This window comes from Acanthochromis polyacanthus, chromosome 5 (genome assembly GCF_021347895.1).
Source record: "Acanthochromis polyacanthus isolate Apoly-LR-REF ecotype Palm Island chromosome 5, KAUST_Apoly_ChrSc, whole genome shotgun sequence".
Classification (NCBI taxonomy): Eukaryota; Metazoa; Chordata; class Actinopteri; family Pomacentridae; genus Acanthochromis; species Acanthochromis polyacanthus.
In genome coordinates, this window is record NC_067117.1 from 10,966,299 (window position 1) to 10,994,043 (window position 27,745).

At 40.9% G+C, this 27,745-nt stretch overlaps 1 protein-coding gene across 3 annotated transcripts in view; it reads left to right on the plus strand.

Annotated features, from left to right (window-relative positions):
• The window catches only part of cacna2d2a (calcium channel, voltage-dependent, alpha 2/delta subunit 2a), a 160,726-nt gene that overhangs the window by 27,367 nt on the left and 105,614 nt on the right, over positions 1–27,745 (plus strand). For all 3 annotated transcript variants that reach the window (XM_022207975.2, XM_022207976.2, XM_022207977.2), the window contains exon 3: positions 15,125–15,241. In XM_022207975.2, the coding sequence (XP_022063667.1) occupies positions 15,125–15,241 (117 nt within the window). The remainder of the gene's footprint in view (positions 1–15,124; positions 15,242–27,745) is intronic.

Below are 27,745 nucleotides of genomic sequence, written 5' to 3' on the forward strand. Positions count from 1 at the left end.
CAGTCAAACAACGTGCCGGTTCTGATGAGAGGGATCAGACCCGGTTATGTGGAAAGCAGCCACTGAGCTCCGTAGAGAGACATCAAAGCACACAGGTTGGGAGTTTGCTCTCATTTGATTTGCAATCTCACAGGACATTTTACTTCTGACCTGGAGTGTGTGTAATGAAAGTTTGGCATGTTGGACACAGCTGTTGTGTTAAATAGTTGCATATTGAAGCCAAACTCGTGGACTGTGATCAGTCTGGGCTGGTCAAAAGCTGAAGTTTAAAAGTAACCTCACAGTTTGTTCATCCCAAAAGTGTTCTAAGTTCATTAAATATATTTTGGGTTAACAATGTAAAGGTATGTGCTAATCATGTGTATAAAAATCTAGGGTGTATTGTAGAGGTTACTGAGTCCCTCATCAGTTTAGTCACCCAGTGGGGGTCCTAATTCCTATCAGCCATGCGCTCTTAATACTTCCTGCAACAGAATAAATTGAAACCTTTGTTCTGATGTCAGTTTCCACCTGGAGTCTGCTTCAGAACATGAAAGATGTTATGGATCGGATCAGATTTGTATCTTAAAATGCATAATTTCATCTGCTCTTTCTGCCGTTAGATAAATTGTTTCTTGCGGTTTCTGTGAGATTGCAGATTATGGGAATGAAAACTATCAAAAAGGGACGTATGCTTGAGCCGAATATTGATTTGAAGCAGTAGTAGAATATTCCACAGAAACAAAGACAATACAGAGATAATTTTGTAATCACTACATTCCTCCCTGAAATTGATTTTAGATGTTCTGTTGTGATTCTCAAACAGGTTAGAAATGAAATAAATTTCTTGCAAAACTGAATACTCAATAAGCCCTACAGAGTTTTGCTGTTCTCAAAGTATCTCAAAGCTCCAGTCGAGTCTGACAGGATATTAGTTTTACTATTTACCTTTCTCCATATGTTTTAGTTTGTGATATGTTAAGATGTTATTTCTTTTATTTTGTCCACAAAACGGAGACACAACAGATTCCACACAGTAGACAAGCTAAGAAAAAGATAAATTTTTAAATGGATTGTGTTTTAACTAGCTTCTGCAGGAGTCCAGTGTTGACGAATCACTGAATTGCACCAGAAACTGTTCATCAGATATGAACATAAAAGCAGCTTTGAGTATTTTGGTTAATCATCAGTAAGGTGCTTAGTTTAATTTAATTAAAACGTCTGGAAAATATGTGATCACATGTAGTTCATGTTTGTGCATGCCATGGGTGGCATTTCAACAAAACAAGACATTGAAGGTTTTTTTTTTAATTTCTGATTGTTTACTTAAAGAAAAAAGATTTACTTTAGTAAGTGGAGATTTCATATACACTGATCAGATACAATTATTAAAACCACCAGTTTAATATTGTGTAGGTCCTATCTATAATGCCATAATACAGCTCTGAACTGTTGGAGCACGGACCTGACATCTGTTTGTTGTGTTTCTTTCCTGAGCAATTTCTTTTTTTTTTTTTTTTTTTGTCCTGTTGTTGGAGGCTGCTGCCTTTTTGTATTTTTTTGCCATCAGGGAGCGTGCTTGATGTGAAACATGACTGCCAGGACCCAAAATGTTCCCAGCAGAACATTATGTTGTAACACCATAATGCATATTATACACTTCACCTGTCTGTGATTTTCATGTTGTGCCTGATTGGTGTATATTTATCTGGTGAAAAGTGTATTTTCTGTCCATGTAGGGGTGATGGTGTGGCCAAAGCCCTGCGTTATTTTAAGGCTGTAGCTGCTGTTGAGAGGTGCCTGTGAAATGGTTAAGGCCTGGCTCTCTTTCTATAGTGCAGAGTGGGTAGGCATTAATCTGGCCCAGCTGGACAGAAGGAAATTAATGATCATTTACACTGACGACATAATCAGGCTTCACGCTGTCCTCCGATACTAAATTGCTTCTTTTGTTCCACAAGATCTCCGTCTTTCTCTCTCCATCTCTCTGTCAGCGTCTTTCTCTCTCGCTCTCAACTCCTTTTTTTTCTTTTTTCTTTTTTCCCAGGTTGTTCTCTGTTATCGGTCATTAAGTGCTACGTTTCCATGGAAACAGCCAGTTTGGCAGGAATTGGCATGCTGTAAAAGCGACCCTGTGATGTTCAATATGGAGAACTATCTGCCTTCCGCTGAGAGCTTGTCCAGTTTAGCGTGTCGCCGCAAACCCGTTCGGAGGCTGCCACTTGTGCTGCAGAGCTCGGACTTTTGGAGTGAAAGAAAAGGGATGGACGCGGCTGTGACATCAGGTGTAGATATGGAAGGTTGTTAAGAGTGCGCCCCCACCCTTACAAAGGCGGACACATGGCAGGCGTCCCCACTGTTCCTTATCTCTCAAGCGGGGTTTGTGTAGTTGTTCCCGTAATGCCGTCACTTCTAAGAGCACTGACCCTGTTGGCAGGTTACATGGGGGGCTGTCTGTGTGTAATTAGGCTGTGCTCTGTTGTAATGACTTAGCCGCTCTCTATCAGGCCCAGCAGACAGCCGCTGTTAGCGTCACACAGTGGGGAGAAGAGGGGAGGGAGGTGGTTCGGCCATTACCAAGGGCAAGCCTATAGGACGCTTCAGCAGCCTTGCCTCTCAGAGGGGAGGTTAAATTGAGTTCCTGAGTCAGTGAAAATCCCCCTATCGCTTATCGAAAGGCAAGGGGGTTAAATATTCAGTCTGGGAGGTTTGAAATGTAATCTGCACTGTGAGTTTAAATTGTCTTTGGATTCCTCCCTCTCCACTCCGTTCTGCCTGTGGTAAGACGGAGATAAGTGGGCCAGAACAAAATGGCTGTCATAGTGACTGTCACTCAGGTGTGTGCTGGGCCTGCAGAGACGGACATGCTTGCCAACCGCTGTGTTCCACTGGAGTCCCATTTTCAAAAAAAATGTTATCGTCGATATAAATTTGGTAGCTGCTTCAAAGCCAACATCTAGAGACTGTGTGTTTCTACTTAATTAAGCCAACTGAAAAAAAACAACAAACAAAAAACACATTAATCATCACGTTTAACCTAAAACAATATCACTCAAAGCAATTTCTCCAAACAGATGAGATACATCCATTTGTTCCTGGCAAAGTTTTCTTTTTTTTTCATTTCAAAAGGCTTTTTATACAAGTTGAAATGTGCCGGATTGCTGCTTGAATTCGGCAGATGAATTTCAGGTGGGTGAGTGGATGGGCAGTGAATTTTAAGGCTGCTGGTTCGATTCCCTACCTTCTGCCATGCCTAAGCAGAACACTCACCACACTTCAAATTGCCCCTCACACTTAATTATTCAAGTAAAAAAAAAAACAATATGAGCTGGTTTAGACAAAGAGGTTGTTGCCAAATGTAATTTAGAATTACGCTGACTACGACGACATCTTGAGAAAAGTTTCTTGGATTGAAACCACTTTGGAACGATCAGCCTCCATTAGCAGATTTTAGCGTTAGCCTGACTCAGTAATTAGCAAAATTAACTCCAAGATGAAGATGTGTTTGGGGATTTTTTTGCTGTGTTGAGCTGCGTCACAATATCATTTGTATGTTCCCATAATGGTCCACTGCTGTGCGTCCTCACTATAATATTTTCAGCTGCTTAAATTATATAACAACACCTCATTGACCTCAGCTGCTGTAATACCTCTATGAAGACTCATCTCCAAATTACAGTTGATCCACGCTTGGCAGTTTCCGGCTCTGCGAGTTGCTTGCTCTTAGCACATTTATTAATTTCATCTTTAGTAATGTTTTACAAGAGAGAACTTAACAGGAGAGATTTAAGTTAACTTGTCTTATTTACAGAGTTGACGGGAGCAGTAAGGCTGCCAGGGAGACGGTAATTTTTTTAATACACATAGTCCAGCGCAGAGGAAACAGGAAGACAAAAACACTTTAGGTTAAAGTGGAGTTGCTACAGCTTGGCAGAGGTGGTCGGAGATGTGCAGAGCAGCCATTTGTGCAGCATGGGACAGATTTGGCCTCAGTGAAAAAGATGATGTGAGGATATGAGCTGCGAAGAGGGACAGACAGATGGCGTGAAAGAGCAGCGGTGCCTTTACTTTAAGTCGCAGATGACCTAAAACTAACATTAACATGAGCAGCCAACTGCAAACCCAAAATAATACAATTGGAGACGGATTATTTAAAAACATAATGAGCCAGAATCGCCATCTTCGCTTTAATGTTGGTGTGCAAAATTCACTTTTGCACCGAAAACAGGACGAGGCGGCGTCGAGCCAATCGATCGACTGAAGCAAGTCGAGCATGCAGCGCGACTGATGGACAGGTGCCAGGCTTCATCAGTGGCGTGGAAGTGGCGCAGTAATTAGTCAAATGAGGAGGAAGTGAAGAAGACGCTACAGTGAGAGAGACCCCCTGGGGCTCTGTCTCCTCAGCGGGAGGACCTCCGTAGCCCACTCAGACATGGAACAAAAAAACAGTCATGCAAACACAAATTCGAGCACATTCCAAAATATAATGTGCACAGTTTCGCACATTAAATTAATTCTTCTCAATACAGGAGCAAGGAAACGCACATGCCCCGAGAAATAACGCGCATGCCAACACACACACACTGATGCTGCGCTCACACAGACACACACTCATCACGCGTTATTTTGATACTGCTGTGCGTTAATGCGATGGGATGGGAGATGGAATTTGGATGATTGTATGTTTAATATACAGCCGCCCCTGACAGAGACATTACTGTGACAATATGCAGGCAGTTGTAGTGCTACATGAAGTATTGAATAGTGTGTGCGGAGGGTGGAGGCAGGCAGTGGGGTTTGCGGAAGTCACGGAAATAAGAAAAATTGTGGACGGAAGAATTATAGGGAGGATACTTTTGTGGCTGTCTATTTGAGAGGAAAAAAAAACATGTGGATGGGAAAAACAATTCCCTACCATCAGCAAGTTAATAAAAAGGCTGCAGTTTATCTCTGTCTAAAAGACAAATACCCTGACTGAGGGAGGATGGAAGGGAGGCGAGGAGCAGTGGGAGGGGGGAGGCTGCCCCACATTTACCTTCGTCCTTCCTCGCTCCCAACAAGTCACTTACTATGAATCCCTCTGTCCGATTGCTGCCAACTGGCTGGCTGCTTTTCACCGAGCGAGTCCTGTTGAAATCCGCGATCACACACCACTTCTGCATGACCCTTTGGTTGTGCTGACAGGGCTAATTAATGAATAGATGCAAAACCGGGCAGTTAAGAGATCACTGTGGGCTCCATCTGTCCAGCTGGTCATGTTTGCCTGTTGGTTTGCACCGTCTGTGGCTTGGCATAGTGAATATCCTCCTCTCATACTGTCACACTGGCATCCTGGACGCGTTTGGAGAGTCGCATTCTTTTTTATCTGCTTTATTTGGGAGCGGACGGGGATCAATTATGATGTGAGCCACTGACTTCAAAGTCTATTTTAGTAAGACCTCGATTGTCTCTTGGCCAGTTAAGCTGGACTGCAGTGATGAAGAGCTATGGCCCAGAGATTTGAATCACTAAAAGGGGAATTACAACCGCTTCTAGGGGCCTCTAGATCTTGTAAAATGTGACACAAGTAAGCTCGGGTTGAAGATGATAATTGCATCACTCAGCGTGCTCGTAAGATGCAATGGAGCAATAAAGACAGCAAGTTTAAATACACTGAGGACATCTGAATGAGACTGTACAGCACCTGCAGGTGAATTGGCTATTTCAGCATGGAGATTAGACAAGGCTGAGCATATGCAAAGTCCTGTCTCTGTGGGCGGTTTGTTCACGTGTATGTGGCTGTGGTTTTGTTCATGTGAATATTGTTGCTCTTTGTTTTGACCTGTTTGTATCACTGGTTGACAATCCCTCTGATAATGTTACAGGAGCCAGCCGACCCTGCCCCTCTCCATTTCCTCTACCAGTTTCCGTCTCTGTCTAATCTCAAACTCTCCCCATGGGGTCCATATAAATATTTGGCTCAGCCTTTGTTTCCTATGATGGGAGCCTGGTTGCAGTCTGCTCAGAATTACTTTGCGTTGGCACCAGCACCCCATGTTGCCTGTGAAGCTGCTGCTGCTGTTGAAATGTCTGTTTCTTTTGCATGTTAGCCCATATGTCTACAGGATCTGGCTGCGTCATGTTCTGGCTGAGCTCTGGCTCACTTGCGCCTCTGTCGCTGTTTTGACGCCCACTGGAAACATTTCAGGAGCACAGCGGCTGTTCGTCAGCAGCCACATTTCGAATACAGTTCAGAGCTGTTTGCCAACATTTTTGTGTTTTACAGCATACTGAAAACACATTTATGGCTTGTTTAGCAGCTTTGTGTTTGTAGATACTTGAGTATGACAACCCTTTAATATGTTCCCTGTTATCAACAATTTTTAATGTCAATATGGCTAGATATACAGCACAGATGTTCTCTGCAACATGCTTTTTTGGTTATTTTGTCGGCTGATGTAGTCATGACCCATGATCACAATGTCACAGTAGCTCCACTATTTATCTACAAACAGAAAATTATGTAAATGACAACAACCGTATTGTAACCTCGGCTGCATTAAAGGCATTATGGAGGATGTTTTTTTTTGTTTAATTTGTCTGATTCACATAAAATGAATATACTGACCTTTAGTGGACTTGTATGTATGGTCTCTAAAAGAACAAAAAATAAATAAATAACTGTGGACATGGCAGGACCTGAAAAACATCAGCCAATCAACGCGCTCGGACCGAGGCGTTTGGTTTGCTCCCTTTCCTGTCAATCAAAAATCTTCCGGCTCAGGCCTAGTTACGTAGATTACGTACGCCTTGGACGCACGTGTTTTCTGTATGTGTTGCTTTGGTATAGCTTCGTAGTTAGCTGGCGACTTGTTTTAGTCATCTTTTTTTACATAATGGCAGATAAAGATCCAGGGGGACCCAGCCGCAAAAGACAACTTCACGAGTCCTACGCAAGTTTCTGGAGGGGGGCGTTTCTTCGTAAATGTTAAGAGGGGGGAGGTTAGAGGGGGGTGAGGGAGAGGTTGTATGTGCGCATGCTACGTTCAAAGTCGTAGGAAATTAAATCTCCTCTAATGCCTTTAAAACACAATGAGGTGGTCAGAGAGAGCAGGACAGACCAGGTCTTGTGTTGTGGTGTACTGAAGAGTCAAGACTTTATCACCACACATGTCTAATACACTGCTGGTCCTTTGGGTGCCACAAAACCGTCTCTGAACTGATATATGTATAGATTCTACAAACTCATGTCCCTTTTCTGACTTTTGGTTATTAACAGCAGGTCCTTTAAATCCTGGAAGTTGTGAATCAGAAATGCCATGGATGACCTTTGATTGGGCAACTCTGTCTCTACAAGATTACGCTCCAATACAACTTAGCTGCATTTTTAATGACGTTTTGAGGGAATTTTAATTTCAGACAAACACATTTTTCCTCCTTTGGTGTTGCAAGAGACCTGCTGCTTTTGAAAGATCCACAAAATCCATTTCAAGGGGGCAGGAAAGAAGGATGAAGGCAGAAACAGGACTCTGTAAAGCCGTAAAATAAATAGCAAAGATATGCTGAATAGAAACACATTTGTCATGTGTGCATCCAAGAGGCAGACTAAAAAGAAAAAAAGGCTGTAAAGATGAGTAATAGTCAGTGGGTCTTCTCGCCTTTGGTACCATTCACTATACACTGTGGTAGTGTGAAATTCACTAAATCCAGTAAAGATCACGACAGAGGTGGTGATGTTAGTCTAACTCAGATAGCATTTAGGTACAGAGCTGTGCTGTCATCACAGCAAGTAAGTACCTGAGGATATGCTTTACCAAAAGCACTTTAAATGTCCTAAATAGCTCTGAGCAGAACACCATGTTTGACATGAGGAGAAATCCAAAGTTTGACAGACTGTCATGTCCACTCAGATCAGTTACAGTTGCTAAGCTGTGATCAGACCATCAGCGTCGTGTTCCATTTACAGTAATTGAAAAGAAATTCAACAGCAAACCATAAGATTTAATTTCTTCAAATCTCCTTCATAAGGTATTATTGCCATGTACAGCTAAAACAAGTGCAATGAAATTGTTAGTTCTTTGTGTCTGTACTTAGTGCTGTGACTAACCTGTTCGAGAGTATGGAATGATTTGTGAAGCGACTTTGCTGTGTAGTAGATTTATTCGTTTGTTATGATGCAGTGCCTGGCTCAGATATACAGTCAGCAGGAGTATATGTCATCGAAGCAGGTGGCAGATTAACTGTAACATGTTGTCCATTACTGACACACTCATCTGTCTCTTTTTCTTTGGAAAAGAAAACCTGAGAAACCAGCTTGACAGAAGCCGTCAATGCCTCTGCTTTTTCTGCGTCTGCCTGGACTCCTCTGGAGGCTTCCAGTCCTATTGAACTATGAGAGGCTTCTGGTGTGTTGTGTCTTATCGAGCTCCTCTGAGGGGCTGCTGCTCCCTATGTGTTCTCTTTTATTGAACTCTTCCCGGGGCCCGTGGAAGCTGGGTCCGCTCGGCAGAGCCCACTAATATTCCTTAATGATGTGGCATCTGTCTCTGTCAACTTCTGCGTTGCTGCAGCCAGACATGGCCTATTGTGGCTGACTTCACAGAGAGATAAGCAGTCCTCTCCCTTAGACACAGGCGAAGGGACAATAACATCAACACTACCAAAGAACATCAGTGCTACCAGCGAACATAGCAAAAAAAGTCAACAAAACAAGTCTTTATACAAAATGGCAGAGGCAGACAGAAATCTTTTTTCATTTGTTATCATTTTTACGCTTTTGACTTTCCTCTGCTGTGTTGATGACAGGAGGAACATTTTGAAAAATCCAAGGTTTGAGCGATAACACGAGCTGGTATTGAAATTTTATGCAGCATTAACAAGATTTTTTTTCCCTTTTTTACAATGTTACTGAAGCTGAGGAGTACGGGAATTGACTTGCAAAGCAGTGGACTTGTTTGATGAATATTTGGAGAAAGCTGAATCTGCATACCACTTTTTAACAGTAATTTTCTGGAGTCTCGCCACCCTCTGTCTTTCCATCTGCGTGTTTACAGTGATGCTCAGGGCTTGGCACGCTTGAACCAGCCATCATAGCTAATGATGAGAAAGTGAGTGTGTGTGACGTGTACGAGCCGAGCAGAGGGTGTGAATGTGAGCTTGTGCACCCGTTTGCATGTCGCACATTGTGTGTGATTTTTTTTTTTTTTTCTGTGTGTGTGTGTGTTTGACTGTTGTGGCTGCCAGAGAAAGCATATTGGTGGCGATTGGCATAGTCGCTTCTGTCGCATCCTGTGTGAGTGCTAGCAGCAGAAGGTTTGATTGGCCGTCGGTGGCATTCTGCAGAGCCACCTCTCCTCTTTTCCTGTGAGAATGACAGGCCTACACAGAAAGCTGTCTAGGCATCACAGCTTTGAGCCAACAGCATAACTGATTAACACTGCTAATTTGCTCCACAGCCTTTCCAATCCGTGAATTATCATTCCTCTTTACAGAAAAGGATGGGCACCACTTAACAGTCACATCCAAGTTTTTTTTTTTGTTTTTTTTTGTTTGTTTTTTTATGTTGTAAAATGCTGCTTGGAGCTAATGTGTCTGTGTAATGTAAATGGGACTTAACCGTGCCCCTAATCTTTTAGTGGCAGGGAAAAAAAACATCAATCATCACCATACTTTAAAGTAAATAAATGAATACATTAGTGGATGTTTGTTCCTTTTAAAGCTCCTACTGTGGCATTCGGCCGCATAAACAGTGGTTGTAAGGAAATATAATTCACTCAATGAATGTACAAATAAAACACATGAGTTTTTCCAGGCATATATTGATATATTGCATTTTTTCCTCTAGTACATACATTTTACACAGTCATTGTTATTTTTTTTGGTGTAAGATTTTATATGCAAAACATATAATTAGTTTTTAAAATATGATATTTAGATCCATAGAAAACAATTGAAATTTGCTCTGCCTCAGCCAACTAGGACCTTTTTTTAATAGACATTGTTTTATCTTCTCATACTATAACCACATTTTGTTGCGATGGCCTTTGATTTTTTTTTTACTTTTAGCTGTAATTGAGTAATTCTACAGTGTTTTTAGGTAAATTATCTCAATATTTCTTCCACCACAAAGTATTTATTTTTATTTGACCTTGTGTGTTTTGCAAAATATATTTAAATCGCATCAACTGAAGATTTATTTGACACATGACAATAGAACAAAATATATTTTGCATTTTTATTACCAATATGCATATGTTTCTGGGGGGTTATTCTGGTTATTATTACATTTTTGCCATTTTTACAGAGCTCTGATATTTCTGCAGTTTATTTTTATTACAAGTATCTACAAGTGGCTTGGCACAGCTCAAACGCTGCATATGATTATCAGTAAAGTCGCCTGCCACGGTGCTTGGTTTTTCTCCTGTAGCTGCCCCATTACCTGAGTGAGTCAAGCTCTGAAGCCCTCAAATATAATTTCAGGCAGGCTGACGTGCTTATGGCCCTTCAGCGATGATGGTCACTCATCTCCAACCTCTAGCTAAAGGGGATTTAAAGCTACTCAGACCTATCATGACCAGCATTATGTGTACTGTCAATCTTCGCCCTCAACTTTGATTCTCATTGGACGGCTGGAGCTTGGTGTGGTTGACAGCACACTTCCCACAGTGGACAGGAGCCTCATCTGCCTGTAACAGGAGCTTGTAATGGCCCAGCTGTCAGGAAGATGAGCCGCATACAGTACTATCTATCTTTATTTGTATTTTTTTATTAGGAGAGTCATAAATGGGATAGAAGAAGCTTTCATCAAGAAAACATCTGTAGTCGCTCACATGCAAAGTGACACCAGTGGTGTTTATGTGGCAGCACATGATAAACAGTAGACATGGGACACTGGAGAAGGGAACACAGTGTAGGTGGATACAGTACACTGGTGTCATGCCCATTTAATCTGAGGTCGCTCTCACCAGCTCACGCATATTAAACTGATACATCATGTGACTTATGAAAATATGGTGGACAAGATTGTCCTCATCATTGTCATTTAAGAACTTTAAATCATTAACTAAAGTCTTTTTATGTTAACATATTTAAAATAGGGCACTGGCAGATTTTGGTTTAATGAAATGTGACTCATTTAGACATATGAAGTGTCAACATTACGTCAATATACAAATCTTGGCACAACGATACATCGAGGAAGAGACGCTTTCTGTCCTCTCAAACAGCAGAATGCATTACAGGCAACAGAATCCATACAGTGTAAGAGTTTAGTAGTTATTCTGCTTTTATTTTGCTAACTGGTGGTATAGCAGCTAATTATCCTACATATTGGACCAGAATGACAGTAGTAATTCCCTTTTTTCTCAATGGTTTGCAGACTCTGAGCTTTGGGGAGGTACTAATTAAGCAGGTTCCAATGAGGCCTTTTGATGAGTCCAGTAGCAGCAAAGACTGCACAATTATGCAGCACACTTCATTTTAAACCCCTAAGCTGCATTAGAGAAGACCTTTGCTCTACAGAAGGCTTCCTGAGCTCTCTGACCTCACTGTATGCTACATAAACATATATTTTGAAGTCCCCCACATTAGGCAAGATGAGCTTTATTGATCTCTCTTTGTGTTTTTGTGTTTTGTTTCTAAGCTCAGAGTAGAGCAAACTCTGTCTGCCATGTCCCCGAGACTGTCATGAATCTTGGAGGGGAGAGGCAGAGCCAGAGAGTGCTACCACACATTAAGGGAATGAATATTGATTTAAAAACAAATTTGACAAGGTTTTTAAATCGACTTGAAAAATGCATCACTTAAAAGAGTCAGGGGTTTGTAGTCTGTCAGTGGAGCGGAGAAAACTTCGCTCTTGTTTTATGGTTTAATAAGATTCCATTAATGGCTTCTTCCACCTTGGAAAAAAAGCCTCCTGAAATGGTGTGTGTCACTGTGTGTACATGTGCAAACACTGCAAGTACAAGTGTGTGTGTAAATACTCACGTGATTATCGGTCTCAGGTCGGAGGACGGTTTCATTTAGAAGTGAACGGAAATGACTAATTTGCATGTGTGTGTGTGTGTGTGTGTGTGTGTGTGTGTGTGTGGGCTGCTGAACTGCCGACTAATGACTTTTTCAGGATGAGTAGCTGGAGCACAAAATGAAACGAACCAAACTAAAAGAATTAAACCACCTGTTTCACTCATCAAAAAACATTTTAGAGGATTTTTTTTATTTTTTTTAGTCGTATTATGATGAAGTATGCAGATTTTTTTGCCCTCGCGTTTTACTTTGAAAAGTAGTTTAAAGTGTTGTTTGAAACTAAGCAGGATCCCGGATATCTCAGAGGGCGGCCAAAATAAGACACCAGGCAATCTCATCAGAGTGCTCGGCTGGCGTGGTCGGAGCTTCTGGGGCCAGGTTTGCATGCTCAGTGGAAGGAAACCGCTTCTGGCTGCCTGCCCGGCTTTCAGCTTGACAGAGACGGATCATATGGACGCCAGTGTTTTCCTTTCCTAATTGCCGCACATCAACACATCAATCCCTCAGACATGATATTTTATAACCGAGGACGAGGTTCTTGCTTTGACGATTTTGAAAGAAACGTGAGAATGTTTGATTTGTAAACATTCAATCGTCGGGCGATGGGCTGATTTCAGTCGTGTTTCATCTGAATGACGTGTGCGGGGATGAGCAACTGACTCTCACACAGGATGGAAGTATTTTACGCTACATGCAGCTGTTGTTAGACATGGAAGCAGCATGTGGCTGTGTACCAGTTTAGTGGTTGTAAAGGAAATATATGTTGTAAGAAGTCACATTTCTGCTGTTTGTTCAACAGGTTCTAAAAATTGCTGTCCCCGTTACTGTTGGATCATGTGATTAACAAGCATTCTCAACATCGACGGGTGTAAAATATCCCTCTGTTTCATTCACTCCTCTGCTCGGTTTTCGTTACTAGAATGTGTTTGTGTTTGAATGTATTACTTTTGTATTGGGGATTTGTCCCTTTGTGCCTGAGTGTGGACAGACGAGAAGAAGGCAAAAATGATCACTTTGAGTGGTGTTATTAATCCGAAGCATAATTTAATTCCATATTAATTCATTTTAGCACCTTTTTCTTGACCTTCAGGACCCTGGTTGTGAGTTAGTGAGCGTCCACATTGCATGTTTCCTCTTCTCTGTTGTGTTTTTTAGCATAATGTCTGCACAAATCTCAGGTTTTGAGATCAGTCTGCAATGTACTCTGGTGTAGAAATTAAGATACTGCTGTCAGTTGTACTGGTGCTGCTACAGTGTGTTGAAAGCGCTGAAATAAATATTGAATCAGATCTAAAACAAGTGTTACTGAACCAGATTAACTGGTTTAGAAAATGTCTTCGGTAATTAATGAAGTAGTATTTCACAAAAAGGCTTGTTCCTCTTATTATTCTTCTCATATTTGACGAGGAGAAAAGCCTTTTATCTCACGTTAAATCCAACAAAGAGGCTCTGCTTCATTAAATGAAAAAAGTTAAGATTTGACAAAAAAAAGCACGTACTTGATATGAGTATACATTTTTCTAGCAATTTGCTAAAGCTCCAGACGGTAAACTTCATTCACAGCCATGGTATTAGTTTTCACCGATGTGCAGATGCAAAACATGTTTACATCTGTTATTCCAGATATCGATAGATAACTGAGGACCAGACCTCTTAAATAATTACATTTGTGATGTTAATCTACAATGCGGTTGGTATATTACGTGCCTAAAAAGACAATTTGACGAATTCATTAAAACTGATGAACAGATTTTCCCGTTTTGAAGCTGAAACCATTCCCCCTACTTGAGAAAGGTTTCTGAAGGAAGCCACGACTGGCTGTCTGGAGAGCTCGGTATAAGTAACACTCTCTAATTAATACACTGCTGTTAATGAAAGCACCAATCTCAAGCCGTGCTGAGAAAACAACAGAAACCCTAAAATCAACATTTTAGTAGGAGTTGGGTTTAGGAAACATTTTGATTCAACCTGGCATAAATCTTGAACTGTCATTTTAGAAAACATCAAAATAGTCCAGTTAATTACTATAAAATCTTGGAGTTTTTTTGTATAAATTGACATATCTCATCAATATCCTCTCTCTAGGGTCTCAAAATCATCCAAATGTTGTCTTAAGCCTCGTCACAATCAACTCTGAGGTCTTTGAGTCTGTTGTGGCTTCAGATTCCCTTTTTGATCAGCAGACTAAAGCTTAACGTACACTTTTACGTTTTGAGTTGCCTTGCTCTTCCAGTGAATATGCTGCATTATATCCTCATATACAAAGAATTAAATATAAACAGCGTATTTATAAGTTACGAAGCAAGTAAGGCCAATTAAACACACTGCAAATGCGACATTTCAGGGTAAAGTACATCCTAATTGCTTTAAAATGTTCAACAACAACAGGATTTTCCCTGGTTTGCTTCAGGAGAACTATGCAAAATGGTTTTATGGCGTGAAAGTGGGTCTTGCGGTGTCTTAGGGCAGCAGGATAAGTGGTAATCCCTTGGGTGGTGCTCTGTTGTAGACTACAGATCCTATGGAGCGCTCCGGCCGCTGAGTCAGCCTTCGCGGTTCTTCCAGGGGAGCAGACTAATCTCCCAAGTACCTTCCTCTGTCAGCGGCCCAAGCATCTGCTGTTCTGCCTCTGGATGCCCTTCCCTTTGCAAAAATCCCAGTCCCTAGTGGCTTCCCAACTGTACTTGTTTTCTGTTGCTTGCAATGTCTATCTGTTCTTTTTTTTAAAAAAGATTTTATTTAGCTATTCTTCAGTAACCCACTGGATTAAATTGCAAATTTTTTTGTCACGAAGCTGTAAATAAGGTTTCTTGTCTTAGTTCCAAAGGGGTGGAGATAGAAGGTGTTCACCCAGCAAGTGAGAATCTGCTGGAGTTTGCATTTATTTAATTTGATCCTGCCTGCCAGACTACAGCTGGCTAGCTAAGTGCTTTGCCATTAAGGCTGTGTTCTGTGTTTACTTCTGCTACAGTGCTGAGGCTTATGGGTGTAATGGTGGGCTGCGTACTGCCTGCTCTCTAGTAAACGTTCACTATCTCGTGTGCTACCTGGAGAATAAGCAAAGAGCTCCTCTGTGATCTTCTTAATTAAACTAATGGCTCCAGTCACCCAACCTCTGATTCCCTGTGTTCTCCGTCTGCAGATTTATAATGAGAAGAAGAGCCAGTTTGAAATCAAGAGAAACAACCCCAAGGACTTGGTGGAGAGAGTGGCACGGGACATCTCCAGGCTGCTCAACAGCAAGAGAAAAGCCCTGGAGGTAAGAGCACCGTGTTGCACGTATTACAACGCCTGTGTACAAGCACAACAGTTGCACACACGCAAGTTGCTCTTTATACAAACAGATACTTTTTGTCCCTAAAATCGGTTTACGGTTTCCAGTTAAAAAAAAGCAGTGGTGGGATGTGATTCAAAAAAACTTATCTGTAATTAATCACATTTTTGTCAAATTGCAATATTTGACACAATAAGAAAGTTTTTCAATTCAAGTAATTTTTTTGTTGACGACTGAATCGATGAATGCACATACAGCGCCCTCCATAATTATTGGCACCCCTTGGTGAAGGTGTGTTCTTTAGCTTCTAATAAATTCATTTTTTTTTCAAAATAATTTAGAACCTCAATGAACAAAAAGAGGACAACCTTTAATTCGAATGCATTTATTCAGTGGGGGAAAAAAATCACACATTAAGAAATAATTCTTTTCCATCAAATGTGTGCCACAATTATTAGCACCACTGATTTTAATACTTTGTACAACCCCCTTTTGCAAACAAATCAGCACCTAGTCTTCTCCTATAATACATTTTTCAACAATTTTCAGTGTGACAGTATGCTTCTGCAATAAAAATTGAATTTATTTTAAGGTTTTCAACACATCTTAGCCAGAGGGTGCTGTATCTGTAAACTTAAACAACAAAAATGTTTGTTTCGTTTATATTTGTCTGCATTTTTCAACTGTCTACTACATTCACAGATTATTTCAAACTAGAAGTGCAATTATGGCAATTATATTCAACATTTTCAGACTTTATGTGAACTCAAGCACTTTCAGTGTCTTAAAGTGGTCTATTATGGGCCGTTTGCCAGTACCAGGACTGTCGTAGCTAACATTAGCTCTGCTGCTAACAGCAACATGTTAAGCACTGAAGTGACACTGTTGGCTTTAAGTGCTGCGGTGGTAGGAAAACTCTTTGTGGCACAGTTTGCACACAACCACGCTTTTTTCCAAGCAGCCATCGGGAGTTTTTGTTAAAAGAAAACTTTACTTTCCACCCAACAAGCTCAATGCAGTGTCGTCTTCCTTCGCTGTTCACCAAACTTTCTTGTGCGCTCGCATCACTCAGTGCATCTTCTTCATGGCTGCCAAACAGACTTCAGGTTCATTACTGTCGCCTACATCAGTGTGCCAGACATTAGGGAACTGAGAAAGGTGTGATTAAATGTGGTATTTTTTTTGTAATTAATCGAAATTAACGCGTTAAGACCTCAGTAGTAAAAAAAGATATATATATATCTTCTTTACACTTTAATTTGTGTTTCATCTATAGTTTAAAGATTTGCCTTTAGTTTATTTAGCCAGCTTTAGCCAAGATGTGACCATAAAACAACTGACAGGAAGATTTTTGTCACTTGTCATCATCTATAGCTGCTGAAACATCAATCAGTCATTATACTACAGTTGTTACCTGCAGTCATGCTATGCTTCTATTTAACTTAAATGTAGTGGATCTCCTATGATGGAATGACATCACCTTCATTACTTCAGTTTGAACTCTAGTGGAAAACACTGCAACTCCTCTTTAGAGTTGAATACAGTATTAAGCTAATTATATTTAGTCAGAAATTTACATCATTCCTCTCTTTTTTTTTTTGGTCCCGGCACTGTTTTTGAGTTTTTCCGTCCTGTCTAATACTGAAGGCGCATATTCTGGAAGATACGTGGTGCGTGAGAAGGTTATCGTTTCAGTGTCCTGCATTTGGGATATAATTATTACGACTGTTATGCTCAGACAGTCCTGTGATTAGTTAAAAATTTGCTTCGCTCTCCCAGTGGGAAACCTCTAACCCCGAAGAGAAGAAAGGGGGGCGGCGGTACAGAGGCAGGAGAGATGAGTGGCACAGAGGGAAATGAGAAAAGTATACACAATCAATTTTTAATTTTTAAAAAGCCAGAGATAAAGCAAAGTAGCGTTTGTGCTAATCCTGAAAAATTGGATTTAAAAATCAAATGTTGATGTCCCCCGTTCGGTAGTCAGACTATCGGAGCATAAGCAAGTTTTGTTCAAACCATCTTCACACTTGAAATTACATGTCGAGGGCTTCTAATTCCCAAATTACCTGGATAGAAATTGTATTTATTGCTATTTACAGCTAATTTAGTTTTTTTTCCATTCACAATGGCAGTGAGGCAGAGGTTTTAATCAGTTTGGTGAGTCTCATCATCTGCACCCACATTTACACATGTAACCACACACATCTACAGAAGAGAGAGAAGCAGCAGTTACGACGGTGCGTTTGTCTCAAAGCCTTGTAGTTTGCACATTGTACTCTCAGTTTATATTTGTGTAACCGCTTCATCTGTATGTGCGAGCTGTAGTTTGAGTTTCAGCTATATGGCACCTCATTTCTCTTTCTTTCACTCTGTTTCTGACCAAATATGGTCACTCAAGGCAAAAGCAGGGCTTTTTTTTAACACAGTTGAAGCTTTATAAAGGAGTAGTGTATATCTTTTAAGAGCATGAGGCCTTGTGGGATGATACTAAGCAGCAGAAGTCTCTCAAATTCACGGTTAATTCTACAGCTCGGATCCTTAAAGCGAAGGCAGCGTCTCCACATCTCTCCTGTGGTCACGTCCAGGATTGGATTTGAGACGGCAATGACCCTCCACCTCCATTTCTCTTAATTGTTATGTTTAGAGTGCAGTCCTGTAGGTCCACCTTTACCTCCCTCAACGTACACATTCATATACACACTCCACCCCATCACCCCCACCCTAACCTCCACAGGCCACACTGTCACCTCACATCCTGTCTGAGAGATTCAGGCTCAGGAGGGAGGAAATGAGGTGAAAAAAGAGAAGGTCTGGAATGAGAATGTCTCCCTGGGGCGTGGAAAAATCAAGAAAATGATGTTCAGAAATTCATAGATTTAAAAATGAGCAGCAAGCGGTGGGGAAGGAAGAGAGAGGGAGCGGCGGGGGGAGGCAGGGCACGGGAGAGAGAGAGTTAGAGGAGGGGGGGACAAAAAAAATCAAAAGATGAAAGCAGGAGAGGAGGAAAAGAGTCCGATGAACAAAATTGCAGAAGGGAACAAGCAATGCAAGGAAATGGAGTCATTATGTCATTGTAGAATACAAACCTTAACAAAAAGTAGGCAACAAGTTAATGTGTTTCATTTAGACAGGTTATGATTTTTTTTTTCTTATTTCACTAAAACTGAAAATTCACGACTGTAGGCGAATAAATTCATGTGGACTTATTATTCATACAGGGAGAAAAGTGAAAGCCATGTCTTAATGCAGCCTGTAGATAAGAAGGTCTCAAACTCCGCTCAGCGCGGCATTGACTGCGTTTTATATTCCAGCCTGTTTCTACCCCCTGTAATGGTTATTTAGTCCCAAATATTCCCTGTCACACATTTAAAAAAGACGAAGTGTGTGTGTGCGTGCGTGTGCGCATGCAGGAAGAAATTATTCTTCTGCAACCTATTTAAATACTGCTCCGGGTGATTCGTTGTAATTCATGTTTATATTACTAATGAGAAAATACACATTGACTCTAAACACTAGTTACTGATATATAGTGGGGAGGGAAGCATTTCTCAGTGCTCTGGATTTTGCCGATTTAGCCTTAATTCCTAAATTAGCAACGTATTTTAATTACTTAAATGCTCTGCTTGTGCATTGGAAAAGGAGTGAAATAAAAGAGAATCTGGTCGGTGAGCCTTTCTTTATTTCTTGTCATTTTGTGTACCTGCCTGGACTAACATTAGCTGGTGTTATTGATGCAGCAGCCAAGATACAATCTTTGGCAGCTGGAAAAAAAGAAGCTTCATTAATGAAAATTCTTCTTTTGTATTCAGCGTTTCAGCCTTAATATCCACATTTGGCAGAACTAATAGAGGGATGTGTGCCCTCTTTCATACAGCCACCGTCAAAATGGGCATTTAAATGCGTATGAAATATCATTCAAAGAGCAACGTACTTAATGCACCCATGGTTCTAAAAATGGAAACAGTTTAAGCTGACTTACTTTTTGTTAAAAGCCTCTCCAGTGTTTATTCTTTTCCTTCCGTTGTCTTAATCTCCTCCACTCGATGTCCCTGTCTGCTCTCTCTTTCTTGCCTCTGGCTTCAGCCATCTTTCCAAACAATGATCTGATTCTATGGTCGGTGCCAAAATTAAAATGTAGCACAAACCTCTGCTAGCTGAAAGGCTTGCATGTTGCCCGTGGACATTTTATATAAATGTCTTTGTTTCCAGAGGTATGCTGAAATGTGATTCAGGAAAGCTTTTGCTCGTGTGTTGTGCGTTGAAGCTGACTGGACTTTTTTTTGACGGGTACAACCATTTTTAGATAAGCTAACTTTGCTGCCAGTCAGATTTGAGTTCACTGTATATTGCTGACGTTTCGTGCATGTTGAGCTTTTTTTTTCTTTTTTCCTCATTGCACATTTGAGCAGGATATGAAAAGATGTCTTCTTCAAATTGTGCTTGCGTGACACGCGACTATTGCAGAAGCCTTTTTGGTAGCGCCTCATTTTACGGATCCGTGATTTCTGAACATCCTGTTGATTTCCAACAAGGTTCATTTCATTACAGAGAAAATAGAGTGGGTGTTCAATTGATAGACTTCCATTCAGATAATTCAGTTAATTGCTGTTGTAACCTAAAGAGTCTTAGTGTCAGCCCATACACAGAACACACCAAAGCGGTAAAATTAGCCTACAAGTCAGTAAATAATAGATGGATAATATTTGAAAATTTGCTTGGCCTTAACTTGAGCTTTACTTTGAAGGGCATTTATTTTTCTTTTGTAATTATTACAAGTTTTTTTTTTCTTCTTCTTTAAAACGGCAGATTTGTGGATTTCTAAAGAATGGTATCCAATTCAGAAAATGTCAGTCAACTTCTACCTCCTAGCCCCAAGATACCTTTAGAACATTTGCAAACTGCTATCTATAATCAATAATATCTACATGAATCTAATTGATTATTTTAAACATAAGTAAGCCATGACAAAAAGAGAAGCTACCAGGTGGGAAAGTACAGTAATGATGTTGCTTCTGGGATTCACATTCGTCTGAGCTCTCTGTGTGCTGCTGTACTTGTGCCTGCATCCTAATGGCTTCATAGTGTCTGTCTATATATCTGTGCATGTGTGTTTTGTGAGCAACAGGCTCACACCTGAGTGATACTGAGAGAGCGTCAGTCTGACAGGCCTTTTAACCCAGAGCAGCCACAAAGAACACAGCCCTCCATGTAACCTGTCATGAGTATAAAGCCAAACAGGTGTGATAGACCTCCCAGACTGATCTTAGCCCTCATCCTTTTCTCTGCTCCTCTTTGTGGCGCTACATATGATTGCCACACAGGCCTGAGATCAGTTGGGCCCTTCAGAGCCGGCTGAGGCTGCACAACATCCTGTACGCTGTCAAAGCTCGGCAGAGTCGAGCTGTCAGTCAGGCCGCTGCTGGGATTTTTCAGCCTCAGAGAGGGAGGATGGGGCCACAAGCTACAGACAGAGATCATGCTGCATTCCCATCAGCTGCTGCACAGCAAAACTACCATTGTCAAAGCTCTTAAGTTATGATTTCACAGAGGGGACTGCTGGAATAGAGAGGGACTAAGGTTGGTCTAATCCAATTACACAGATCTCAATACTATTCCAATACCACTTACAGGCTGAAGGATGAGTTCCTCTGGTCTGCTCAGTGCTTGATGAATGCTCACCCAGCACTCCACTGGGTTGGTTATTGGGTTTGAATGGTTGCAGGGCCAAAGCATGGAGATGAGGCAGGGAGCTGAAGGAAGAAGAATCAGGCCCAGTTGGTGTTTTTTTAGAATAACACCGCAAAGGACTTGTACTAACAAGTAGCACAAGATAGTGAGGAGACTTAAGCTGCATGTGTACAGATCAAATAGAGGGAAAAACACTGGCAGGACCGAGGCCTTTTAGTTTAACAAGTGTACTTGCTGTGCTCTGTGGCTCACTTCACCGCTCTGGAAAAGGAGAAGATTGACCCATATAAATAGATGTGATTCACTCTGAGGTTGTGTGCAGCACAGCGACAGCGGATGTGCAACAAATATCTCATAGACCAGGAAGTAAACTGACATGTAGTGCAGTCACACCTGTGATGTTCACACCTGAAGTATGTTTGTACCTGAACATGCAGCTTTCCCAGTGTTGCACAACAATCACAAGAAGTCAGCGTTCATCTTGAAACAATACAGCTCACGGGCTTCTTCCCCAACAGTTTACACACTTTGTCAGTATTCTGACTCCCTGTATATGCCACCATTTAAACCCTTCATTATATTGGTGTATAAAAACAAGCATTAAGTGATATTAAATGTGTGGAAATTAGTTTTTGATGTTGAAAGCATTTATAAACTAGTAAATTTTGACTTGCTGGTAGGCAGGTATTATTTTTTTAACCCAGAACGAGATTAGCTGCTGATCCCCGTTTCTGGTCTTTATGCTATGCTAAGCTATGCTAACCAATTTAAAAGTTGTATTCGTCTTCTTATCATGAGTCTTGGTAAGAAAGTTAATTGACATATTTTCAAAAAAAGTGAGTGTCTGCTTTGTCTACTTTTTCTCGAGTTTTCAGCCACATCTCACATTCTTTTACAACAGATGGAGTTTGCTTGGTTGGCACATAGACAGCTAACAGATTGTACAAGTAAACTGTATGTTAAATCATACATGTCATAAAATAATTTAGAAATATTGAGGACGTTAGTAGCTCCAGTAAATAAATCTGGGTTGTCAATGTGCTGTTTTAGTTTAGAGACATTTGTGTCTCTCAATGGGGCGCGACAAGCAGACCATTTCAAACTGGAGAAGAACATAATGTGAACCAAAGAAGATGGTGGACAGTGGGCGGGTTGGACTTTTTAAAAAATGACAGAGATGTTTTGTGACTTTGCAGTCGTGCTGATAGTGATTGTGAGAGATTGCAGGAGAGCTCGGACCGGACACTGTGCAGGGACAGCAAAAGTGTGCTTGACAGAATTAATCAATCAGACTGCGTAGGCCTCCGTCTCTTCCTAACCGTGGAAAACAAGACGACACAGCCGGGTCAGGGATGGGGAGGGACAGGCCGCTGCAAGTCATCTGTCATCACATTACATCCATTAATAATTCACTAAGACATTGACTCGCACGCGTGGCACGCACTGCCAACATGTATGATGAAAGCAGCGTGAGCATGCACGTGTTGACACAGGTGTGAACATTTGGATCTACTCACTTTGTGACCCATTCACACTTAGATCCCCTACAGTATACTGATATTTCTACACCACTGAGAAATGACATTTGAATCACCCACTAGTATTTTCACCAAAGAAACAAAGGGAATTATGGCTGACATTGATCAGTTATCACACAGCAGCAGGTTATTGGTCAGGAGCTTATTTTCTTTTCCATGACCTTGTTCTTAAGTCAGTCATTCTGACAGTTTTGTGTATCTCGCTGAGAAAAACAAGCACAGTGAAATACAAATTTTCCCCCCCAAAATAGCACCCACATAGCAAGTTACAAAAACTCAGCAAGAATCAATTGTTTAGTGTGAGGTGAAGTGAGTGCAATGTCACGTAAGAGTCAAATGACTCTAAATTGCATCACCTCTCACTAATTACATTACTGCAGAGTGGAGTATTTGCTCTTATGTTAAATTAAAAACTAACAGTTACTATAATACAATTAGACACCTTTCATTCCTAGGAGTATTTTTTTTCTTTTTTCTGAACTGTCTGCGTCCACCTTTATTTTATCTACTAAACCCCAGCAGACCAGGAGTCATTCGTTCTTGCAATATTTTAGTAATATTGGCAGACATTAATGTTGGCCTCTGTAAATCTTATCTTCCCAACACTGTTTGCTTTAATACAGCCCTTTATCATCAAACTTCCAACCCCGTGCTTCACTGTCAGGACTATGCAGACAGTTTTTTCCAAGTTCACACCAAATGTACTCAATCCCATCTGAGCCCAGGAAAGCTGTCTTGATCTCATCTGAACAACCAATGAGCTCAAATATTCATCAAGCTTTTTTTTAAATGTCCTTTAGAAAAGTTCACTCTTGCAGTTTTGCAAGTTTATTTCTTGGATGTTGTCTGTTGAAGTTGACATCATGTAATGTCCTTCACACTGTCTGAGCTGTCACATATGTTGTAATTTCCACCAGTAACCTCAGTATCAAGTCTGAAGCCCATTTGTTTTTCAGAACTACATTGTACATGTAATATTATGTCCGTAGTGTCATTTTAGAAGGACAGTCGCTGTGGCTCTGATTAGTGGTACTATGAGTTGTTGAATACTTCCTAAATACTGCTGCAGGATTGTTGGTAACCAATTTTCCTGTGTTCTTCTCTCTTTGTGAAGTCTCACAATTAATTGTTAGTTTTTTAAGTCCTTTTCCATTACTGTTAATTCCAAATGGAGCCATGATGCAGATATGCATATAGATACAACCCATAGGTCCAATAATCGCTTCATCACAGATTATTTAATAACCATGCTCATGCAGTTAGGGTAACTGGAAATTAGTGTTTTTTAAACTTATATTTCAGTCATCGTCAGTGCATTCCTTGTTGTTGCTTTCTTTGTACTTTAGAGTCTGTTTTTAGTATGGTTTTTCTACAGTATCTGTTTGGCTGCTCATGAGAGGAAATACTCTACTGTCCAACAGGGCACCAATGCAATTGTTGAGAGGTAGTTAAATTTAAGATCATTTAACTTTTACTTAGTATTGCACAAGCTTGTACTTACCTCTTCTGTATACTGTGCTTTTCTCAGATTTGTTTAAATTTTTTTTACTATATTTTAAGTTCACACACTTTTTCCATCAGGAAAGCACAGCTTTGAAGATGAACAATAAGCTGATGAGATGCTGGCTTGCAAAAAAAGCAAAACAAACGCTAAACTATTTTAGAGTTTAGGAGCAGCCACTGGGAAGCCTCTACCGCCTCTATTTTTGTGCCCGAATCTCTGCATATCCAAGAGCATCTGGTTGGTTGACCTCAGTGCTCTAACTGGGACATAAACATGTAAGATGTAAACAAAGAGACCAACGTTTCAGCAAAAATGTCTTGGTCAGAGAAATGTGACTCTGTGTGGTGAATAATGAGAAGGTATTAAGTGCCTACTTTATCATTTTAATGGAACGTCATACTTCATACGCTCATTTCTTTTTTAATGCTGGGCCCAAAAACAACAACCAGGAGAAATCAGCAGTTTAATTATTGTTCCGGGACTAACACTGGGAGTATAACCAGCTCCTTGGAGTGTGTGGTTGATGACTTGAGTCGTCATCGCAGTGAGATCTCAGACGCCTCAGTGACTGGCTTTAATTGAACAGGCATCCGGGACAAATAACCAATTTATAACAGCTAAATTTAGCTCTCAGTCTTTTAAAGCCCACCAGTTCTTAAAAATCAGACTCCCGTGATCATGCCACTGTGAAGCCGTTGCAACTAGTGAGAACTGTCACTCGGATCTGGATTGGCCCTCGGTGGTAGAGTGTACTAGAGCTGGAGGATTAGTGAAGTGAAGCTCTCCTTTGTCTGATGTGGGACTGGTTACTGATTGCACTGCTGCCGGTGATTCTTTTCTGCCAGTTAGCCAGTGCTGTGCTTTGTCGTGTTGTATGTCGCCTGCTGTGCCTGTAAATTGCACTGTATTCATCCCTTAAAAGAGCTTTCTAAATCACTTGAAACACTTGTTTTCTAACTTGCTGCCATTCCAAACAGCAGCAGTACAGCAGCAGCTGGTGTGCCCACAATGAATTACACCACCGGCAGCAAGTGATTATGTCCCTCCTGTTGGCGTGAAGCGATGACAAATGAAGGAGTTGTCTCTCACTTTCAGTGGGAGGGAGATTTCCCTGTAGCCTTGTTCCCCTCAGTCCTAATTCTGGGGCGACATTTTGTTTTAGAGTGTGTTTTTTTTCTTGCGCTAGTACTCTATAATCATCATAACCCTAAGTGTTGAATTAATCTTCCACTATAGAAGCATAGCATATTTTATTCCAGGTGTATGCATTGTCTTTTTCTCTGTAATTTCCTCTATTTTGTGTTCAGTGAAGTGTGCATGAACACCGAAAATATATATGTGATCTATCTTTATGTCCTTGCAGTTTCTTTTCCACACCCTCTTTTCTGGTGTAAGTTGTTAACCTCCACCCCTGCCCTCATCGTGGCATTAAAACTTTACCCACATACTTACTATTAACCTCCCTGAGGCAGAGCATGCCACTCAGTAATCTCAAGCACCCCTCAGTATGGCTTGTGTTCATTTAGGAAGCCTAATGAATTACAAGGGCTTGGTAATGACTGAGTCTGAGCAGTGCTGTGGGGAGGTCAGATGGTTTGAATAGCTAATGAACCCAATCACCTGTCAGAACTCTTAACATGCATGGAACATTTTGGATGTGCTGCTGTAGATAGCATACGGCTGCATACTACAACTCCATCCCTCACAGCACCACTGCAAAAAAGTGAAGAAACTAAATTAAAGAGGGAACTCTAACAAAGTAATTTGCTTTTCCATTTCCTGTAGGCCTTTGGAGAGGCAGTTATAACTCTCAGGTCCCATTAGGGAAGAGCGGGAGAAGTAGGCCGAGCTCTACTTGGGTAAAAATAGAAGAGAAAACTTTACAACTTGCGGTGTGCACTGATTGGCAAAAGCATATCACATTTCTTTAGATGTAGTAGGCATACACCATTTATGGTGAAACTGTGTAAGAAATTGAACAGTAGACTGGTCAAATGGATGTTTTACATGTTTTTGAAATGTCTGCTGTTGATGACATATAGCAAACAGTATCTAACACTATGGGAAATGTGTTTGTCATTTGGTTTTAGTCAGTCAGAATCTGTTTTTATTGCCTCAAATATAAAGTAACAAAACTTAGTTTTTCAGAGTTGTTTCAAAAATTTCTAGTAGTTGTTTTATTTTTAAATTTACTGAGGTGAAGTGTTTTGTTTTGTTTTGGCTGAAATGGGCGGTTTACATTAGATGATTAGCACTAAGTAAGACTTAACACTAAAGCACTGTCATTTGGCCAGCTGTAGTTGGCCAGTATTATTAGCCGATATTAGCATCGGTATCAGACGTTTCCTGTAACGTGTGTGTGTGTGTGTGTGTATGTGTGTATATATAAAGAATATCGGCTGATACAGCCATATGGAGATTTTTTACTCTGAAAAATTTTAAAAATTGAAAATTGGTAGCTGCATCGATCCAAAAAATTGAGTACCTGTTAGGTTTTCCAAACCACACCCAGGGCACTAAGAGGAGCCTAGGATACCTGCAGATAGCTTTAATGGTGACAAAACTAAAAGTGCTGCATGATGCGTTCAAGGCTCACCAGAATTATTACAAATTGTTCTTCAGGGACCATGAATTTAAAATGGTATGTTTATTAGGACCAGTTGTTTGCCAATAATTTTGAGATTTATCACTGAAAACTGCAACTGTCAACCCCATGGCAATGCTTTTGGGAATCACCAAAACTATTCATTCGAGTACCATGAGTACCAAATTGCATGATAGTCCGTCCTAATGCTGTAATTTTATTTCAGTCACGATCAAAGTCAAAGGACTAGAAACACTAGTTGGTCTACATTCGTCGTGTTCATATGTGCACAGAGTTAGACAAACTCCAACACATGGATGTGCACTTTCAAACTCACACGTTCCCTTCCATAATCTCATCTCCAATCCCCTGGCCCCTGTCATTCAGATCTATGAACTTCCATTAGCAACCATCTGTTACAACCTGCGGCAAAGCTATTACACTTCACACACTGGCACACACACACACACACACACACACACACATATGAATGGACACACTTACCTCACTGAATGTATGGCAGACTAACTTCTTGGAAGCCTTGAGAGAATTTGCTGAGGCATCGCCTGTTTAACCTTCAAAGCAGAAGTCACCCGTACGCTCACAAACACCTGCGATAGCGTCACTGTGCTGCTGCCCACTACAGATGCGTCAGAAGGTCAGCAACCCTCGTGATCGCACACATGCACACCGATGCACACAAGCAGAGCAGGAGGTCATTAGAAACGTACACACAGAGGTAGGTCACAGCATTGCGTTGTAAAAACAGATTGTTGTATCTCTAGATTATTCTATCTAAAATATTGGGTCATTCTATCATTCCACTGATAAAGGTCACAACATCGCACCCACTGTTCCTTGGCAGCATTTCACATTAGACAAAATGTCAGAACCTGATCTGGTTCGTGGCAGTATGCTGCCTCCAGCACTTTTCTTCACATCTCCAATGCACACATTTATTTTAGTTCTGAATGTACAATTTTCAGCTCCATTTGAATGCTCTGCCTTTTTCCCTCCTCCTAAACAAATGTCAGTGTACAGCAGAAGATTTATGTTTTTTGCAGTGTTCCTGCCTCACTCAGAATCATTCATTTGAGTGACAATATGGGTTCGAGGCAGGAAGTGGGGGGGTTTGATTCAGCATCTAATTATCCAAGTTCTTCTTGAAAGGGGAA